Below are 22,881 nucleotides of genomic sequence, written 5' to 3' on the forward strand. Positions count from 1 at the left end.
ACTGAAAATAAGAAAGAGAATGTTGAGAGATGACACTGGGGTAGAGACCATCCAACTTCCTCCATTTATAGTCTATTCCATCCGTTGTACTCAAGGTTAGATAGATTTCCTAAGTCAGGATCTTAACATGACTAAGAAAAATGGTTAGCCTTTCCAGATTTCATCTATTTCAGACACCAGCAGAGAAAAAGGTGGTGGGGGGAACACCTTCCTGGTTTATGTATACGCGTGTAAGAGATAGCCATGTAGTGGTCTCCTGCGTGTAATCTCTAGAAGTGAGTTGCTGCTCTGGAAGCAGTGTTCTCACAAGGCCAGTGCATTTGTGTGCAGCCAGGCCTATATAACATTGCTCACTTTTTGTTTTCCTGACCCAGTGATCATTGTAAACGACCACTCCAGAGGATCCAAGTGCTGTGCGTTTGGTATTTTATCACAGCTTCTAGATTTTTACTGACAAACCTGAATAACCATGCCTCGTTCTAAGCCTGTGTTCCTTCGTCAACGTTAGCCTAATGTCGTGGACTCAAGTTTTAAAATTGTGTTCTTTATCTGTCCCTGAAATCTTGTTTTTGGTCGCTATGTAAAATGTTTCATTGCATAATAGCATATTGAGCTATTTATATTTAGTGTGTGGGGCAGGTGAATTTCTCAGTAATAGATTTAATTCTCTTCTGTGAGGCAGAATGCTACTGTGGCCTACCACAATCAGGTGCATTGTGATTTGCTTTGTTCATTTTACTGATATTGGTCCTAATACATGGTAATTATTCTCTGATTGAAGATCTCACCTGGGAGAAGCTGCTTTCATGAGCAAGAATTGAAAGCCTACTTCAAATCATTAAACCAAGATTATTTGCAAATACGCACCGATATATTTTAATAATATATTCTTTAGTGGAATGTATCCTGCTTAAACCAGTTATTATTTTTGTTTCCTGATGATCATAAAAGATTTTATAAATGTTATCTGATCATGCTATAAATGTAATTAAAGCTTAAGCAAAAGGACTCCACAATCATAAGTTTCATTAACAGTACTTAATATAGGGTGAGGAAAAGGAAGAAGTGTGGGTTACCTTGGGATTTGGGTTAGAAAAGCAGATTTATGATATCATTGGAAATATAAAGGTTTCCTATTCACACAGTTGACTGAATGGATTTGAAGCCATAATTGTAAATGATGAAGATTAAAATGCTTCATGAACCTTCCATAGTTGTATTTTGAATCTGTCATAATATTTTATAAATAATTTTTCATGAAGCTATATTATCATAACCATATTTACTTCTTAGTACAGGAAGACATGAAATAACGTTGCAGTGATGAATCATTCCAATGATACTAGTTTGTTAAAAATCTCTTTTGCTAGAAACTGATTTAAAAATATTCTTTTGTCACAAAATTATTTTTCAGGCATTTGTTCATTTCTTGTTTAAAATGAACAACTGGAGCTACTTAGAGCAGCACAGCTAACAAAATGATAATAAAACTTTGGTTTTCCAGTTGCCAAGTGGATGTTATATTTTTTGTGTTTTATAGCACCTGCTCAGAAATATACATTTTATTTTTGTATATTGTACTTTAATAGGCTTTTAAAGACAACTTCAAAAAAAAATAAAGATAACTTCTAAGGGTTTGCCTGTGAATACAGCTATTTTCTGATGTAACTGTTGATAATATTTTATTTTGAAAAACTGATGAATTCTGACTTCTAAATCAATCTAACAGCCTTGTGAAAACCATTACTGAAACATGCCATGCAGTCACATATGCATGATTTTGTTTCTACTATTTGCTAATAGACATTATTTAGTGATATTGGCTGCTGAGATAACAGAAGGAAATGGGTGGTTTGTAAAATGAAATGTGAAGCATTATTATTTTTTCATTGTTCTGGAAAATCATTTTTTTTCCTCCCCATGCTTCAACATCTGAGAGCAACCTTCTCTCTCACTTATTATCAGGAATCAAGAGCTGATATTTTTAAGGCACAATGTTTCATAAATTTTGAAGTCTTATCAACTCCCCACCCCTTCTCTCTTCTCTTTTTTCCGCAGGTGATTTCTATTCACTACTTTCCAAGCTGCTAGGAGAAAGGGAAGATGTTGTTCATGTGCATAAATATAATCCTACAGAAAAGGCAGAATCAGAGTCTGACCTGGTAGCCGAGATTGCAAGCGTAGTCCAAAAGAAGGACCTTGGTCGGTCTGATGCCAGAGAGAGCGCAGAACGTGAGAGGGGCAGTGCTGTTCTTGTCAGAGACAGAATCCACAAATTCCACAGGCTAGTGTCTACCTTGAGGCCCGCAGAGAGCAGAGTTCTGTCATTGCAGCAGCCCCCACCTGGTGAAGGCACCTGGGAACCAGAGCACACAGGAGGTGCGTTTAGGTGCTTCTCTTAAAGAATAAAATGTGACATACTACAATCCACATTAGCAAAATCTGAAGGGAATAAAAATTAATGCGTGAGAAAATTCACCAGTGAAAAGAACTCACCGTTAGAAAAACATAATTCTATTTGGATTATCAGATATCACTTTCGTACGAGTTTTGTTTTGGTCCAATCCTATATGCGTTCCATTTCTGTTCAGTTGATGAGCCAGAATCTCCAGGACCCAAACTCTCTGGATCATATGGGGAAGGGTGGCATATGAAATTCAGGATAACCAATACTTAACCAAATTAACATTGAGAATAAACCAGAAATTCAAACCTAATACATAAAGTTCCAGTGTGTGCAATGGTTATATACTACCTTCCTTTAAGGTAATTTAATTCCTCTCAGAGGAATCCTACACTTCCAACATTCTTATCTAATTGACTTGTAAAATGTAACCCTTTTTATGACTTTGATTTCTTAAGTTCCATGATCAATTTATCATCTTAATTGGAAAGCTGAGTGGTTATATCTGAAGGGACCTCCGGCAAGTCAGTAACTATCAGATTCATCTTCTAACCAGGATTGGCTTCTGTAATTGGAGGACAATACCTTATTCCCTTCAGGTTTCTCTACCAGCAAGCTATGGATGCCTCATCTTTGTCTTTAATTGTGTTGTGGCTTCTGTGATATTGATCGTGTTTCATGTTACTTGCTAATGTGGAAAGCCAGATCATACAGCATGTGGAGATAATCTCCAGAAAAGTAACGGGTGTGCGTGCATGGCAGCAGTCCCTGCATGGGCTGGAATGGCACAGGCTGCCAGCTTGATGTTTTCAAATACAGCTTTGCAGGAAGCCATAAATTATTCAACACCCAACTGATTTTTATTTATAATTGAAAAACAAATTAGCATGCAGTGCCTCTTTCTCACACACGAGTTTCAACCATTGTCCATTAGGACTGGCCTAATAGTCTCTATGAGGTGTTAACTGGAACCCAGATTTTTACCTCTTCATATTTAAATAGGGTCAGCCCTGCTCTAACTCCTTCTAAATTTACCTAATAAAACTGTTTCTAAGGAGGTGGCCCCTGAACCTCCCCTTGCATCAGAATCACCTAGGATGGTTGTGAAAAATCTAGACTTCTGAATCCTACTGAAGAACAACTGAGTTGATATCTCTGAGCACAATGTCTAGGAATCTGCAGTTTATGATGCCCTTATCTATTTCATAGACAGACTGGATTGTCTGTCTGAACCTCTGTATTAAAGACAGTAAATTCTAACCCGAACAATGCATAAATATAAAAGGGCTTCTTTGGTGAGAATACAATTCTGTTCAAGTTCGAAATGTTGACCTTACAGCATGCTTTATTCATGACTTATCTTTTCTAAATTTTTTTTACTGAAGTGACATTGGTTTATAACATTATATGTTTCATGTATGCAGCCTTATATTTCTGTCTCTGTGTACCCTACAGTGTGCCCACCACCAAAAATTTAGTTTCTAGTTGTCTATGACTTGCCTTTGTTACTCTTCAGTTTGAAATAATATCATGATCGTTTATAGACATCCTAAGTGTCAGTGTGAAAATCATAATTTGACTTAAGGAATTATATTCCTAAGACCTACTAAGTTTTTCTAAGAAAGAAATACTTAAAACACTCAAAATACAGTTACTGGCCAAGTCTCCCTCTTCCTTTCGAGGTGGTAAAAATGGGAGTGCCCAGAAGAAAAATGTTTCTCCAAGACCTGGTTCAGGAAGTTTCCTTTCATTTTAAGTATGTGGGTGAATGTCACTGAAATAAAGCATTGAGTTAGAGAAACATACAATACAAATTCTAGTTACAGGAAGAAAATGTGCATGTATTTCCTTTCTGAAATGATTTATTTTAGTGTTATTTCACTACTCTGATTCCAAATTTTTATAAAATTAAATGCAAAATAGCAAAGCCCATATTTAGATAAGCTACTTCTAAAAAAATCTTTTCAATTTTCTTTCACTTTTTACTACAGCACAATGTAATATCTGACTTTAATTGAAGAAAACACTTAGTAAATGGTATAATAAGTTAACAATAATTATGATTAGAGCTGCTATTGTTAGTGTCATGTTGGACTAAGATTTCAAAACTTTAAACACCAAAGTAGTAGAACTAAATATTAATTATTTTAGCTTAAGCAGCATCCATGAGAGAATTTTCTTAGAATATGTAGGAAAGCTGCAAAAGTCGACGCTCTAAGTTGATTAACAAAATGTAACTTAGCAGTGTTCTGTCATAATGAGAATTTGTGGCTCTTCAAATTACTGATCACTTACATTGATCTGCCTTGATGGTTTCCCATAATATATGATGTATAGTGTGACAGTGTGCGGCCTAGTAAATTGAGAAGCAAATACACTCCTTTGTACTCTTAGTATACTTTGGTTCCTACCATTAGTTTGATGTCTGTATTAAGACAGCATTAATAGAGAAGAAAGAAAGTCATAGTCTCTTTTCTAGTTGCCTTCTGGAAACTAGACTCATTGGAAAATAAATTTAAAACTACCGATAGCTAATCTCTTCCTGTTAAATTTGATGGGACTACTATTTGCTAGCATATGGAACCCTGATTTGACATATGCTGAACACCTTTGGTGGGCTTCCCTGTGGCTCAGAGGGTAAAGCGTCTGCCTGCAATGCGGGAGACCTGGGTTCGATCCCTGGGTCGGGAAGATCCCCTGGAGAAGGAAATGGCAACCCACTCCAGTACTCTTGCCTGAAAAACTCCACGGACTGTCTCCTGAAGAGCCTGGTAGCCGACAGTCCATGGACTCGCAAAGAGTCGGACGCAACTGAAAAGCATCCGCCTGTACACACCTTTGGACATCAGAAAATACATAGACATTTGTGTGAGACCGCCCACAAGATGAGAGAATGTGCAGTCTTTAAATATTGTCATGGTGCATTTAAATTTTACTTAATTTCTATGGACAATTTTTTCTTGACTCAGAAGTCATACTTTTAACATTTCAGTCATATGCTGACTCTAGGTTCAAGTCTTATAGAATTCCCAGGGTGAAATGAAGCATTCACTAGGCTGAATTTTCATCTCTGGAGGGGAGGAGCATAATGAAAGCAAAAATCTATGATAAAATCATTTATAGAGGAAGAAACCTATTGATAGAAGCATAGAAAGGATGCATGCCATGTATCCAAAATGCCACAGTTCAGTCAACCAGCATTGAAACCCAGGCAGATTTGCTCAAAGTCTTGGTTTCTAATTACTTCATTACTCTGTCTCACAATAAAATAATAGAGAGGCTGTTTGTTTCCAACCTTCCCATCATCTTTTCTACAATTTTAATAACTCTTAGGTGTAGATTGCCTTTGGTCATACTTTCTGAATCAATATCCAAACAATTTGACTAAGGTTGAAGATTCACTTGCAGTTAAATTTTTAAAAGAAAAGGCAGTCTGCTAATACTTTTGAGCCCCTAATTATATCTTAACTGTCTTACTTCACTCCCACTAAATTAGACTTTATAATTAATTCTTGTTTTCTTTCTCACTTAAGTATAAATATTTCTCTTATAGTCTTAATTATAGTTATTGCTGGTACTTGAGGAATAACAATCCCTGACCAAAATAAGGCATCTTTTCATCACTAAATGCGAATCTACTTGTGTGGAAAAAGCAACAATTTTATTTTATTCTTGTTGAAATCTACTGATTTCTCTAGGGTCTTCTCCTTAAGATTAAATATAAAGAGCTTTGTTACAGTAAAGTTAAGTCATAGCCTAGGTTTGACATTATATTTTTTCCTCAAATTTTTTCGCCTAATTCTGTTAGTCATGTGTACACAGATAAAGGAATGCCCTTTTAAATGCTTATTAATAGTTTCATATGAAAGCATTGATTGCTAACATTAATCTTTCCTGGAAAGATATAATTCATTAATCTGCTTAGTGATTTATTGATAGTTTTAGTTTTAATGTTAAATTTTTTCTGAAAGTAACTTTTTAAAAATATGTGGTGGAATATGAGGCTGTACATTTACCTTTATTTATAATAAATGCAAGGATTCTTCTGAAATAGCCCTCTCATTTGACATCTGAATTTAGCACAGCCGACACTTGGAGTTGGGAATGGCTTGCCCAAGGTCATATGTAAGAAATCTGTATTTAATTTTCAAATTAGGACTGTCAGTTTACAACATTAGTCATATATGCTAATGAATTACTTCTTAAGTAAAATCTAAGAGGAATCTGAACTTGAATTTCTAACTTTTCCATGATTGAAAACGTCAAATTTAACTTAGAACCCAAATACATTTTATCAGACAGTTTTTAATAAGGATTTGAAATATTTTTGAGGGTTAGAAGATAATCACCCTTGCTACTGATGATCAAAGTCAGGCCCAAGCCTATCATTCTTCTATAAATAGAGAATATGACCTGGGATTCTGTCCGAGCATCCTATAATTCCCTTGTAAAGATGGGCAGGACTTGTGAAAACATAAATATTCATTCCATATGTATACACCACTAGTCCTCCATGACTGCTTTGATTCTTGATCACTTTATCTTAAAGAGAACAGCCTTTAACTGCGTAATCATGAAAAAAGATGATGACACTGGAAGCAGAAACATCAGTTCACAGAGCTAGTGTTCACAGAAGAAAATGTGAACTCAGTTTTCCTTTAACTGTTTGGGAATTTGTAATTAACACAGAGACCTAGGTTTTCAGGTCCTGGAAGTTTTGAGGTCTTAGCTAGGTAATCTTAATGAATGTGCAGTGATATTTTTAATGAAATTTAAAGTAATTTAATACAATTTCTCTGAATGTTCTTGCCTTGTACAAGATTGTTCTTCTTTGCACTGACCCAGTACTGAAAGAGCCAAGTTTCTCACATTGTTAACCCTCATGTATTTCCTCACATATCACCTCTACTGTTTTGAAAATTTACCAAAAGTGTATAAATGTGCCCTAGATAGTTATCCTGCTTTTTCATCTTGAAAGTTTCCAACCAAAAGGAATTCTTGTAAGTGACAGAATAGGTTGTTAACAACCTATCAGCCTGTGGTTTTTGCAGATTTTGAGAGTTGACCAATCTAAGGACAGTGATAATATGGGATTATTCACAGCCAGATTAAAGTCCTTTACACGGTATTTCGTGTATTTTATGAAATCCTCATTTGAACCCAGAATAGTATATTTAGGACAGTGCACATTTTATACCAGAATTAGCATCTCTAAATCTTCATGAGCGCCTCACTTCCAGTCCTTGTTGGTAGACCACTGGATTAAAAAGTTCCAGGAAACATGACATTTGTTGATTGCCTTCAGTGAAAATAATTAGCCAATTAACATTTTTTTTTTGAGTCTCTTCACGGTGTCTTCAGCACAATGCTAGGGGTAAAAAGAGGTAGTACCAGTGAGCTGTAAGACGATAAGGGTGTTTAAATGCTAGTTGACAACATGAGCAAGTAGAAAGTGGAGCACAGAGTTCAGTTTAGTGCATTTATTAGGCCAGTGCCATGGGCCAGGCCCTGAGCAAGACTCAGTGAGAAAACAGTGAACGAGACAGGATCTCTGCCCTCACAAAATTTCACCTAGTTGTAGTGGTGCTGGGCTCTGAGAAGCAGATGAAATCAATTAAATATCTCTGTTGTTATGAGGTTCAAGGTTCAAGATCCAGAATCTTCAGGAGATGCCGATTGCATGCAGAATGGCCACCAAAAGGACCAGCTGTAACGGAGATGAGAATGAATGAAGTACAGCCTGAGATTCATGCAACTTTAAAATGATTTAGAATAGTTTCTTTGGGGGATCCATCTATATATCTCTAATTATAATTCGTAGACCCTGTTTCCTGAGTTCACCTTCAAAACCACACTTTTATCCATGCCACCCCATGCTTGAAAGCCATCGGTGGCCCCACAGTTTGCTTCCTTTTCTCCTACTGTGACAAGTGTGATAGATGATTAGTGCTATTCATCCAAGCAGCCCCATTCATAGCCACTGCTGTGTGAATTTAGGCATGCCAGCTGTCAGTCTGCCCCCTTCTCCCCAGCTCAGGAAGTCAGCAAAATACACACGATTAAGAATGATATCTCACTTGCTCTAGTATGTTTCAAAGGTAAATTATTCCCAGGCTCTGGGCTTTACTACTATTAATAAAGTACTTGCAGCATACCTCAGAATTAATCATAGTATAGATCAAGACACCACAGCATAGAAGTGCTCTCATTGATTGTTAAATCCATACTCATCCACGTGCTCGACAGTGTATCTTCCAGTCTACACTAGGTCTTGGGGTCTGTTTAATCCTGCTTCTCACTTCCATACCCCCACCTGACATACACAGATGTCTTCAAAGATATACAGATTACTTAAATATATTGAAACACATTCTGTGGTTATAAACATCCTCACTTTCCATCTTTCTGACTACCCGCTTCTGTATTTGATAAACCTTTAAGTGAAAACACCTACCCTCTCCCAGACAAGCCTCAGAAAAGATGATGGGCCCTTTCCTGTTTTCCTGCACCACACTGAGTTATAAGTACTTGCTTTCTGTTTTTTGGGTTTTTTTTTTTTTTTCTCATTTTATCCTATGAGTCCCTCCAGGCCCCCAACCATGCCGTATTTGTGTTCCCAGAATCTAGCATAATACCTTACATAGACAGTACACTTAGGGGATATTTGTTGAAGATGTATCAGCAAAGGTTATAGGCAAAACTGTTTTAGTCATCGTATTGATTGTGATATATTTTGCTAATTTTTATTAAAAAAAATTAAACCTACAAAGGTAAGAACATTCGGAGTGGAAATGTACTATGTCCTTTTTCTGTAGTTAAGAGAATTACCTTAAAGTGTTTATTCTCACACTGGCATCCTCTCAAGTTTTCAGAAGCTGATTATACGAGCCCTGGGTGTCCCTTTCTTCCGCCAATCTTGAATGTTCATCTTTGAGAATCACTGCATGTTGCCACATCCTCCAGTGTACAGGCAGGAGAAAGGGACTCAAATTGCTTTTTTACTTCTCAGCATCTCTCCTGAAGCATTTCAGAGAGAAGGAAATGTTGACATTGATACAGAGGATTTCACAGTATCTTCATAGCTTTATCCTGTTAGTAGAGCTTTTCTGTACCTCAGACCTCTTTACTCATGAGCATTTTTATAAAAGGGATCAGCACAATTGAACCTAGATATTCTCTTAAGTATAAATGCATTCTGAACAGAAGTGAGCATAATTGGTAAATCATTCAGTCATAGAGTGTCTGTTATATTTTCCTTTCTCATGTTAGGAAACAGTGAAATATAAACCGTGAAAAAGTATCTCTCCATTCCCATTGTTATAGGAACACTGAGGCTGGGCAGAATGAAATTGGCATCTTATGTAGTTCCTTCTACAAGGGATTAGCAATGATGGTTTATTATAGGGTCTAATGTATATTGAACACCCACAGTTTACACAGAAGTTAGATGAGAGAGACAGCAGCTCGTGCGCGCACACACACACACAGGCTTATTGCCCAAGAATGCTATTCATGTACAATATTTAAAGGCTTTGCATTAAAATGATATTACCCATATTACCATATTTTCCAAGATACTAATTTAAAGTAAGAGTCTTGAAGAAGGTAGTCACAAATTTGCTCCTTAGTGACTGAAGGATAAGCTGGTTTTATAAGGCATCTTATCAACAGGAAAAGAGCATTTAGTCCCCAGATAGGGTCACAGTCACTTATTTATTCACAGCCCAGGAGGCTACACCTTGGCATGCGCATGTGGTATATGTTATGTAGAGCATGCTTGTTTTTTGTTATTTTTGTCATCTAGTGACATTACTGCATGAACTTCTTACAATCATTGTGAATCTTCATGGAGTTACACTTTCTTTTTTACACTAAATATATGGATTTCTCTTTTAGATTTCCATGTAGAAGAGGCACTGGATTGGCCTGGAGTATACTTGTTACCAGGCCAGGTTTCTGGGGTGGCTCTGGACCCTCAGAATAATCTAGTGATTTTCCACCGAGGTGACCATGTCTGGGATGGAAAGTAAGTAATCATTTTTCCTTCGAGAAGTAAATGAAATTAAAAATAGCATATGTCGCTTTCCATTAAACTAAGAATAATGGTGAGAGTACTATCAAGGTTCTTTTTGAACATAATTTTTGTGAACACAATGTGTTCTTGTAGCATATGATTGTGATTCACAGGAAAGAGGAGGTCTTCTCCATTTGAAAACGATTAAGATAGTTTTACAAGCTAGTTTATGGAAGCAAGGCAAGAAGTCTGTGATTCTGCCCAATTCCCTGGTGGCTCAGATGGTAAAGCATCTGTCTGCAATGCAAGAGACCTGGGTTCGATCCCTGGGTTGGGAAGATCCCCTGGAGAAGGAAATGGCAACCCACTCCAGTACTGTTGCCTGGAAAATCCCATGAATGGTGGGGCCTGGTGGGCTACAGTCCGTGGGGTCACAAAGAGTCAGAGACGACTGAGCGACTTCACTTTCACTTTCTACCTACTTAGTGTTTTGCTCTCTCCTCCTTGAAGCCACCTCCACACTCCTAAGGAGAGAAATATTAAAGAAATTAGGACAGTACGTGGCTGAGGCATTTCAAGACTTCAGAAGAAGTGTATCATGATAAATGATCAACTCAGAAAAGTTGCTGGTTGACTGCAGTAAAACACTCATCATCTCCATGTCCTGGGTATTGAGCCATATTAAGTCCACTGGACTCTCGCTTCCCCTCAGGCTGCTCCGTGGCGGTGCCTTCTGGGGAATTCTGTGGTTGGAGCCGTGTGGCCACCGTATGTATAGAAATAGTTAGTACCTTGCCCTCACATGTTCATGTAGATCATTTCTATTACACAAATGCACTCTTTTCATGAGCACTGGAGACTTAACAAGGATAACGCCAAGACTCATGCTCCTGCTTTTCCCTTCCAACCTTTTATTCTGTCTTCCAGTATCTTATAGGGATTTTTGGTTTAAAAAATCGCCTAACATTTATTGAGTCGTTTGCTGTGCCTCTGTGACTCTTCTAAATGTTTGCATGAATTACCTCCCAGCAGTTAGGCACAGGTAGTGTCATCATGAGTCACATTTTACAGGTGAAGAAGTCAAGAGAAGACAAGTGTTTTGCCCCACGTCTCACAGTTAGCCCAGCAGTCAGGCAGGCTTCAGTTGTTGTCCATCTGACTCAGAGTTGGCCCACTTACCCACTTACCTACTTACTTCCTTTTAGAGGATTGTGAACACATTTATGCGATTGTATTTTTCAAACCTGGCTCCAAAGTTTATCAGGTTATCTTAATTCTCCTGAGTATTGAATATCCATTTATTCATTTGTTTTATCACAAATTTTCATTTGAAGGTGAATTTTTAAATATCTTATGAATTAAGTATAATGAATCTTCTTCTTTCAAGTGTACAGCTCTAGGGTTTCATTTGGAAAACTGAGGATCCATACATACAGTTCAACTGTTTTTTCCCTCCATTTTCAAAGATGCTGATTAAACTTAGGCTAAACCTGCCTGTCGCATACACATGTATGTAGTTTTCTTGGTGCAGTTGAAAATGAAATTCAGCCAGCATTTTAGAGTAGATTGATTGATAGCTTTGATACTGTTTAATTATCTTTTGCAATTGTCACGCTTGAGAATGGAATCTAAGAAAGAGATCACTTCAGAGTTCAAAGCCATCAAGCTCAGCATCCCTGTTTCTACATCTCTGTTACATCATCTTAGTCATTATTGAACATCTAATGATATTTTAACAAGTGCTTTCAAAAGCAAACTACTACTATTCACTGTAGCATATTCTTCATTTTAATGAATATTGCTACATTTTCTGCATGGATTTCTAGCCACATTTTATCAGACGAGAAAATTACAGCATCATTTTCTTCCATTGGTACTGTTTCAGCTGGCTAAAGCTAAATTGGACAGAGTCCAATTTTCCATTTTAATGTGATATTCATTCCAAGTAAACAGCAGAGGCTGGAATAGTTTAATAGGGGGGGAAAAGGGATCAGTACAGGCCAGCCTGGGGTAAATGACCCAAGACTGAAACAAGAGCCACATAAGAATATTTTCTGGGACATACATGGCAGTCCCAGCAGAAGACCTGACTTTTCTGGCTTCATGCTTTCATCTAGATAACCTGCCAGTATCATGTGTAAATAGATTCCAGTTCCGTCACCAAAGCCCTGGTGTGTTCACCCTGATAAATGGCTCTGACAAAGCGGTCTTGTTAAAAATTTAAGACTTCAGAGCAGGGGCGCTAATTTACACCATTAAGTCTGTTTCTTCTTTCTCCTTCTTCTTTATTGTTCAAGTGTAAGAATATTTGTCATCCGTCTCTTTTTGCCTCTCTTGTATTTCCTGTTGGCCTCTAGCAGCCTTTGCCATTCATGGAAATTCTCTTCGGGCACTCCAGTCTCTGCTTTAAACACTGTCTGCTTTGTTACTCACAAAGAGACTTAGAAGTGGATTACTCTGCTAGTAGTTTTGTAGGTAAATAGATTCAGATATGCTGATCCTGGTCGTTAAACAGTTGTGCATGTCCATCCTTCCTATATGCGCAAGTGAATTATAGAAAATAGGTAAAGTAACTTTCCTCTTGTTCATTGAATATCCAAAGATTATACAAAGAAAAGACAGCACTTCCCTGAGGAATTTCTTACGTGCTGGTGAGAGACAATGGACATTTTAAAATGGGGAGGAAATTGCATTCTTATTGCTACCACTGTTTGTTTAGGAAGATGAGAAATTCTGTATTAATTTTCCTCAGAATCCCATCCTGATTCTTCTCATGTTCACAAAAGTGTAAGTTTCGTAAGGCCAGTCAGTCAGTTCAGTTGCTCAGTTGTGCTCGACTCTTTGTGACCCCATGGACTGCAGCACACCAGGCTTCCCTGTCCATCACCAGCTCCCGGAGTTTACTCAAAATCATGTCTACTGAGTCGGTGATGCCATCCAACCATCTCATCCTCTGTCGTCCCCTTCTCCTCCTGCCCTCAATCCTTCCCACCATCACTCTTTTCAAATGAGTCAGTTCTTCGCATCAAGTGGCCAAAGTATTGGAGTTTCAGCTTCAGCATCAGTCCTTCCAATGAATATTCAGGCCTGATTTCCTTTAGGATGGACTGGTTGGATCTCCTTGCAGTTCAAGGGACTCTCAAGAGTCTTCTCCAACACCACAGTTCAAAGCATCAATTTTTCAGCACTCAGCTTTCTTCACAGTCCAACTCTCACATCCATACATGACTCCTGGAAAAACCATAGCTTTGACTAGATGGACCTTTGTTGGCAAAGTAATGTCTCTGCTTTTTAATATGCTGTCTAGTTTGGTCATAGCTTTTCTTCCAAGGAGCAAGCGTCTTTTAATTTCATGGCTGCAATCACCATCTGCAGTGATTTTGAAGCCCAAGAAAATAAAGTCTGTCACTGTTTCCCCATCTGTTTGCCATGAAGTGATGGGACTGGATGCCATGATCTTAGTTTTCTGAATGTTGAGCTTTAAGCCAACTTTTTCACTCTCCTCTTTCAACTTCATCAAGAGGCTCTTTAGTTCTTCCTCAGTTTGTGCCATAAGGGTGGTGTCATCTGCATATCTGAGGTTATTGATATTTCTCCCAGCAGTCTTGATTCCAGCTTGTGCTTCATCCAGCCCAGCGTTTCTCATGATGTACTCTGCATATAATTTAAATAAGCACGGTGACAATATACAGCCTTGATGTACCCCTTTCCCGATTTGGAGCCAGTCTGTTGTTCCATGTCCAGTTCTAACTGTTGCTTCCTGACCTGCATACAGATTTCTCAAGGGAAAGGTCAGGTGGTCTGGTATTCCCATTTCTTTAAGAATTTTCCAGTTTGTTGTGATCCACACAGTCAAAGGCTTTGGCATAGTCGATAAAGCAGAAGTAGATGTTTTTCTGGAACACTCTTGCTTTTTCAATGATCAGTGGTCATCTGCATTAAATTCACCCATTTCCATCCATTTTATCTCACTGATTCCTAGGATGTCTATGTTTATTCTTACCATCTCCTGCTTGACCATGTCAAATTTTCCTTGATTCATGGACCTAACATTCCAGTTCCTATACAGTACTGTTCTGTGCAGCATTGGATTTTACTTTCATCACCAGACACATCTTCAACTGAGCATCATATTCACTTCGGCCCAGCTGCTTCATTCATTCTGGAGCTATTGGTAATTCTCCTCCACTCTTCCCCAGTAGCATATTGGACACCTTTAGACCTGCGGGACTCATCTTTTGGTGTCATATCTTTTTGGCCTTTTATGCAGTTGGTGAGGTTCTCACAGCAAGTATACTGGGGTAGTTTGCCATTCCGTCCTCCCGAAGGAGGAGTTATTAGGAGTTATTATTAGTTAGTAACAATCCCTAATTAATACTCCATACTCAAAGCTCTTTTGATATCACATCAATTCTCTTTGCTTCCCTGGTGGCTCAGCTGGTGAAGAATCTGCCTGCAATGCTGGAGACCTGGGTTGGGAAGATCCCCTGGAGAAGGGAAAGGCTACCCACTCCACTCTTCTGGCCTGGAGAATTCCTTGGACTCCATGGGGTCACAAAGAGTCGGACACGACTGTGCAGCTTTCAGTTTCAGTTCTCTTTATGAGTACTGTTCCTCATCAATACTGGCAGTACTGGTACTGCCCAACAGGCTTGACCAGCCCTTACTCTTCTACTTAATTATGCTAAGTAGGCATGGCAACAAACATCATAATAACAGTGATGATGATGATGGTGGTGATAAAGATGACTGTTACCCCCTTTCTCAGTTTGATTTCTGTTTTCCTCCTTGTCAGCCCCTTACTTCAGCATGGCTACTTTGTATAGGTGTGCTAGTCATTCAGCTGTGTGCAACTCTTTGTAACCTCTTGAATTATAGCCCACCAGGCTTTTCTGTTCTTGGGATTCTCCAGGCAAGAATACTAGAATGAGTTGCCATTCCCTCCTCCAGGGCATCTTCCCAACCCAGGGATCTAACCCTAGTCTCCTGCATTGCAGGAGAATTGTTTACTGTCTGAGTCATAGGGTAAGCCCATGGCTACGTTAAGACACTTCTTCTAGCTGAAAGGAAATGCCAGTTACCAACAGGGTGTAATGAAACTTTAAAGAGCCTCTTGTCTGCCCTAATGTTAGGGCAGCAGGACAGCTAGGGCTCTTTAAAGTTTAAATGCCTCCAGCAGGAGCTGGGTAGCTCCTGCGTCAGTAACAGTTGTTCTTGGGTGTGTGTCTTAAAATCACCACCATGGTCAGAGGCTTGCTTCCCAGCCTCTCTTTTATTTATCTCAGGTATTGCTTCCCAGCCTCTCTTTTATTTATCTCAGGTATGGTTGAGGTTCTCCTCTACAGGCCTCATGTCCCATACCCTCTTCAGTGAATCATGGGTTTTATCCCTTATTTTTAGGCGCTAGAAAGTATTTCTCTTATACCATGTGTCCTTCTTCACTTGGAAGGGATTTTGAAAGTTGTATCACTTGGAATTCCTTCTGTAACCAATGAAGGAGAAAACCCAACACACACTAGCTTAGAAAAAGAAGAACTTTATTAGTTTGTATAAAGAAAAACTTTCAGGGTGTGGTAACTCAGACAATACCACCAGGGTCTATTTAACACATGTTCTCCTGGTTAGTTCCAGTCTTAGGCTCAGATTGATCTTCCTCCCTATTTGCAACTCCAGAATACCAGAAGAGACCATCCGTGTCCTTGATAAGTCCACAAGAAATCCTTAAATTGAGTCATTTAGTGTTCTTCTACCTGACTTTAGGTAGGTAGCAGAACATTTTTCTTTCATCCTGAACCAGTCACTGTGGGCAAAGGAATGAAATCCACTCTTTGGCTTAGCCTCAGCTTTTTGTTTTATCTCTGTAATGTGAGAGTACAGTTGATATTATCAAAAGCAAGTGGGGGTTTGACAGAAAAACAACAAAATTCTGTAAAGCAATTATCCTTCAATTAAAAATTAAAAAAAAAAAAAAGTAGACTGAGAGTGAGGCTTAGAATGTGGGGTCAACTAGAGAAAAACTGAGGTTTCGTTGGCATGAAGTGGGGCACTAGACATTGGGCCCCCAGAGTAGCAGAGGTCCACTAAAGAGCGCAGCTCCAGGTTCCCGCCAGGATGTCTCTATGCAAAATCTTCCCTGGTCATCTGGGGCTTGAACCCTTTCAGAGGCAAGAAATTCCCTAGAATGAGACATACTTCCCAATTATGGGACTCATCTAGATGTCACTCGGTTCTTCATCATGTTAACCTCAAATCTGTGTCCTATAACTTCACCTCCATCATAGCCAGATGCAGAGTAAATTCACTTCCATTTATTCATGTCAGTTGTTTGCATATTTGAAGGAAGTCTTGTCTTCTCCAGACTAAATATCCCACAGGCCCTGAGCCAGTCTTCATGCTGACATGATATTTTTATCTGAAGGTGCTCTGGTTTCTCAATCCTTTAAAGTGTTTGGTTGAGAAGTAGCCACAATACTTCATGTATTACCTGATGAGTAATGCAGTTACTTTCCTTGATGTGTATTCTAGATATCTACTAGTGATTGCATTCACTTTTCTTCAGCAGTCATATCACCTTGTTACCGTGTGTTGAATGTGCAATCTACTAAAATCTCTAATTATATTTCATAAAATTGTGCAGAAATTTTTATTGGAAATTTATATTTATAAAGTGAACACTGAATTCAGCATTTTATTCCAGTTATATTTCACTTTGCTAGGTTTAGCATTGCTTCAATTTTTACAGATACTATTTTATTCTTAATTAACCAGAGAATGAATTGTCCCTTCCAGCCTGGTATTAGGTCTTTTTGATGAATTTGCCTTTCATATCTTCATACATATTGTTTATAAAGCTTGAATAGTTGACTGCTTGGTTTAACAAGTTTTATCCTTGGAGATGTGGTCTTCTGGGCATCTTCTCCCATTTGCCCCCCAGATAATTCATTCAAAAACCATCTCCTCATCAATGTTTTATGGAATCCTGCCAAGTTTTTTCATTTTGGAAATCTGTCTGCTTCCTAACTCGCATAAAAATCAGTTCAAGATTTGCCTCACTAATTGCCTGAAGTTTCAGTTAAGATATCTGCTTGAGGTTCTGCTTCTGTATCTGCAGATTCTTTCATACCTTTAGAATTAACTAGACCCGGGAAATTGAACTTATTATCTTCCCATCCAAGAGAAAATTGTAAGGAGTTCTGCAAAAAGAATGTTTGTCCACAGTCTGCCCTTCTGTCTGTATTGCCATTTCCTGTTGTACTCAAGCCAATTTTTCCATTTTATGCCACTTTCTCTGATTTTTCTTGGCTATGTGACTATTCCTGTCTCTTCTACATCTACAAATTAAATTTGATAACTGGAGGGGAGACTGCCAGTCCAGTGAGGTTAATCCTAATAAGAAAAAAAACATATGTTTTTGTAGACAGGACATCTGGGTTTCAAACTTGGTTTCCATTTCCTAGCTTTGAGGCCTGTATCAAGACATATGAGTTCTGTGTCTCTGTTCCCTAGTCCAAAAAAATGAAGGCTTTAAAATCTTCCTCCTTCTCTTGAGTAACAAAAGTCACTTTGTTAAGTAACACGTTCCCAGTGGCCTTACTGACCAAATAGAGCCTGGTACTGTGATACCTAGTTCTTTGTTCTTTTCATCCTTGTTTGGAATGTCTCTAGTGCTGGGTCCATCAGGGCATAAGTAGTCATACTGATTTATCTGCCCACCTTTTTTCCTCCTCATAGGGAATTTTTGCAATGTGTATAAGAAGTAAATGTTTTAAACATAGTATTAAATTATATTCCATTTGAAGTCTTTAGTCTTCGTGTGGTATGTCTTTGCTTTCCTAACATTGAAGGTATATTTCCCTTTATTTTCTCACTTGAAAACCTGTGGTCCTTTCTCCAGCCTCTTAATTTATATAATTACAACATTATATTTTACTTCTGTCTTCAGTTGCTCTTATTTATTTTGCATTTCCCTTAATTTTGATTGATGGCTGCTCTTATTTATTTTGAATTTCCCTTAATTTTGATTGATGGCACAGAAGTTTATTTTCTTCTATTCTAAATTCTTTTGTGTGTGAATATAGCAATGCATTTCTTTTCAGCCTTATCTAAACTGTTTGATTAGCTGCTAATGTGCAAAATCATTAATGGGGAATTCAAACTGCTAAAATAAAGAACTGATGAATTCCAGCCCACAGGCCGCCATTCAGCCTTTTCCGCTGAGTGCTTTTTCAGAGAAGCAAGCAGAAATCAGCAGTGCTCCAGGCACTATGTGAAATGTGCAGGGTATTATTATATTCTGTACAAAGTTAAATGTGGTTGAAATAAAGACCTCTCTGCAGCATATAATGCGGGGTAGCTGCTTTAGAAGACTAAATAAGCAGTTTGCTATAGCAACGGTGTATCCAGCTCTATAATCTGACATCCATTTGTGAACTGTTCAAAGGTTACTTTTCTTTGAATTACAAGGGAGTTTATAAATTACTTTATTCGGCAGATTTAATGCGAGTGTGTGTGTGTGTGTGTGTGTGTGTGTGAGACTTTTCCCATTTCAGAATAAAAAAATCTATCAGTTTCTTTTATTACCTGCCCTGTGTATCTACCAGGGGCCAGCTGTTAGTTGTATGAAGCTCCAGCTATCCCAAGTGAAAGGATTAAGACTCATCAACCAATCTATTGAGTGACTGAATATCCCTTGATGCTGCCAGTTTAAACATACAGACATCTGGTAAAGGGTATCACAGAAGATTTTCAATGAAATAGTTGGACCTATGGTGTTGTGGTTAATTCCTTTAAAGCTGTGGTCTCCCCAAGAATTCTAGAATGTTATTATTTGTTATTTATGTTACTGAAGTAAATTAAAATATTCAAATAATGCTAGTATCAGTAAATTCAAAAACTTGCCTAGTCACTGAAATCCTTAATGGATATGGGGGAAATATAGTAATATTATTATTAATAACCATAGAACTGCATTCCATAGGAAAAGTGGTTAGTTTGAAGTATCATATAAAATGCCCTCTACACATGCTAATGACAGGGGGCTAATTTGTGATAATTAAAAAACCCTAAAAGATAAACCATATTACTAGTTGTTACATTGTGTAACAACAAGATACTAAGAAAAAAACTTGATAATTTAAGAGAGCTGATATTTTCATACATCTAATATTTTATTATAAAAATCTGATTTATTTACTCCATAGCTTACTCATGTTGTTACTGACTTTTCTTCTGGCTCTTTCATTTGCTATTTCATAATTTATTATAACATCACCAAAAAATGAATAATAAAACAGTATGATCCTCAAATTAGTTAATTTTGCTATTTTTCTCACCACTAGAAATTTGACATTTCTAGATTGTGAATATAGATGCCCATACACAATTTGGGTTTGTGTACTTGATACATTTTTTCTGTATTCATGAACAGTGTAGAACTGTTCCATTGATAAAGGATATTTTATCACTTACCTGTCCATTAGCCACATTTCATTCAGTATGACTCACATAAGTAGTGAGCCTGGGTTTATTTATATTTTTCCTTGACATAGCTTGTTCTCTTGGAAGCCAAGCCCAGCATCACAGGTCCTTGACTTTGAGCTTACATGACTACCAGAGAATGATTTAAACTAGAATTTACATTTTCAATTACTTAAGTGTCTGGAAAAATAAACTAGAGTTATAAAAAACGTGATTTAAATTAGAGGAATTCAGCATATGCCCCTGAAGATGTTGGGTGGGGGAAATCTGCTTTCTCTCCATCAATAAGTTGTAAGAATGTTATTTCCTAAAATAGTAGGACCAGAGTTTGAAGACTGATGGTGAATATTTAAGTGAATGACCAGATAGACCAAAGAATACTGCAACCTATTGCTTGGGGGAATCATGAACAAGTAAATATGTCAGGCTTCCTATGTGGCTTGGCATTTTGCAAATAAGAAGTGTAGAATGAGGTATGCTAGGTTCCAGTTTTATCAGGATATACAATAGGCAATTGGACTGCCACTGTTATTAGCTACCAATAGTGAGCCAGAACACTGCATGTCACATGGACAGCACTTGGTACGAATTATGAAGACTTGGTCACTTTCCATGTTACTAACTCCTAGGTGGGGGTGGGGTGGAGAAGTAATACAGTAGTGTATTCCATGCCCAAGTAAATAAACTGTAAGAATAAATGAAAATTTTAGGAAATACAAAATGGAAAAGGGTATCTAAATATGATCAGTGGATTTTACCAATATCAGTATCCCGGTTATGATATTGTACTATAGTTGTTCAGAATGCTACCATTGGGGAAACTAGGTAAAGTGTACATAGAATCTCTCTTGTCAGCCACCAGGGAAGCCCTGTTATTTTTATGTGTGTGTGTGTGTGTGTGTCAAATTGTGTCCAGCTCTCTGTGACCCCATGGACTGTAGCCCTCCAGGCTCTTCTGGAGAATACCAGATTCTCCAGTATTCTGGAGAATACTCCAAGAATACTGAAGTGGGTTGCCATTCCCTTCTCCAGGGATTATTTCTTGTAACTGCATGTAAATCTACAGTTATCTCAAATTTCCATTAAAAAGGGGAAAACAAATTTTAACTCCTTAACGTCAGAAAAAACATAATTCCCACATTATTTAGATTACCATTATGCCATTACAAATCATGAAACGTTTCTGAATAATGAGGAGTATGACTTCGGCCTTAAAAGAAATAATGAATGAAGAGACTTCATCCTACTATGTACGTGCATACATGCTAAGTCACTTCAGTCGTGTCCAACTCTTTGCAGACCTATGGACTGTAGTCCTCCAGGCTCCTCTGTCCATGAGATTCTCCAGGCAAGAATACTGGAGTGGGTCGCCATGCCTTCCTCCAGGGCTTCTCCCTGACCCAGGAGTTGAACCCACGTCTCCTGTGTCTCCTGCATTGCAGGTGGATTCTTTACTCTGAGCCACCAGGGAAGCCCTCTTGCTACTACATATGAATGTAAAACAGCAGCATACTACGAGTGTTAGACATGCTGCACTTAAGTTATCCAGGATCCTAGACAAGTTGGCAAAAAAATATCGTTGATGGTTGAATTTGATACCTTTGTTTGCCATGAGAATGGTTATGATTTTTTAGTACAGAAAGTCGCATCAAAAAGAGACACATATATATGAAATCTAGAAACATGGTACTGGTGAACTTACTTGCAGGTCAGCAGTATAGACACAGACGTAGAGAACAGACTGTGGACACAGCCGGGGGAGGAGAGGATGGGAAAATTGAGAGAATAACATTGAAACATAGACATTGTGGGTGCTCAGTCATGCCCGACCCTTTGCGACCCCATGGCTGTAGCCCACCAGGCTCCTCTGTCCGTGGGATTCTCCAGGCAAGAACACTGGAGTGGGTTGCATGCCCTTCTTCATGGGATCTTCCCAACCCAGGGATTGAACCCAGGTTTCCTGCATTGCAGGCGGATTTGTTACAGCCTGAGCCACCAGGGAAGCCCAAGAATCCTGGAGTGGGTAGCCTACCCCTTCTTCCGGGAATCTTCCTGACCCAGGAATCTAACTAGGGTCTCCTGCTTTGCAGGCGGCTTCTTTTCCAGCTGAGCTACCTGGGAAGCCCAAACATATACATTACTATATGTAAAATAGATGGCCAGAGGGAATTTGCTGTGTGTGACAGGGAACCCAACTCAGTGCTTGGAGACAGCCTGGAGGGGTGGATGGGGTGGGAGAGGGGAGGGGGGTTCAAGAGGGAGGGGACATATGTATACCTGTGGCTGGTTCATGCTGATGTATGGCAGAAATCAACACGGTATTATAGAGCAGTTATCCTCCAATTAGAAGTAAATAAAGAAAAATACGTTCAGATGGAGGATAAACTGTTTGGTATTTCATAGTACTAAGAGTTACTTGTGTTTGCCCTTTACTGGTGTCTCCTGATTTATTAATATCTTGTGTATTCTTACATTAATTCTAACTAATAAAATTGTATGTTTTAATTTAATAATGATGTCATAATCATCTTATATGCTTTGCTAGTGATGTTACTTCCATTTCGTCAACTTATGTATTTTTCTTTTTTTCTGCTGTGTGGTTTTAACTACACATAATAGCATATGTAAGCAGTATTGCTTAAGTTTTAGTTGACAAAGCTGAATCAATATTTTTTATTCAATTGAATGCATCATTAATAAGAACTACTTCAGGGACTTATTATTATCTTTCAGGGAAAGTATACGCAAAGACTGTGACAGTTAAGAAGCTCAAATAGTTATGTGGTGTTTATTTTTAATGGCAAAATAGTATAATTTTGAAATTTTTGTTTTCCTGCTGGGACTCTGCATAAGTTCCATAAAAATACCAACCAACTAATCAATAGGAGTATGATAGATTTGAGCAGTCTGTTGCCTTCCAAATTACAAATGTTTCTCCATAAATACTTAATGTTCAGATTCTTTTTTTACTTATATGGTTGAACTA

The 22,881-nt window shown here is 38.2% G+C and overlaps 1 protein-coding gene across 12 annotated transcripts in view; it reads left to right on the forward strand.

The window, feature by feature from the left end:
* Positions 1 to 22,881, forward strand: part of PAM (peptidylglycine alpha-amidating monooxygenase) — a 165,597-nt gene that overhangs the window by 111,137 nt on the left and 31,579 nt on the right. For 6 of the 12 annotated variants that reach the window (XM_061152083.1, XM_061152084.1, XM_061152085.1 and 3 more), the window contains exons 14-15: positions 2,059 to 2,379; positions 10,301 to 10,430. In XM_061152083.1, the coding sequence (XP_061008066.1) occupies positions 2,059 to 2,379; positions 10,301 to 10,430 (451 nt within the window). The remainder of the gene's footprint in view (positions 1 to 2,058; positions 2,380 to 10,300; positions 10,431 to 22,881) is intronic. The other 6 variants (XM_061152089.1, XM_061152090.1, XM_061152091.1 and 3 more) reach the window with 1 other exon arrangement.

Source organism: Dama dama, chromosome 9 (genome assembly GCF_033118175.1).
Source record: "Dama dama isolate Ldn47 chromosome 9, ASM3311817v1, whole genome shotgun sequence".
NCBI lineage: Eukaryota > Metazoa > Chordata > Mammalia > Artiodactyla > Cervidae > Dama > Dama dama.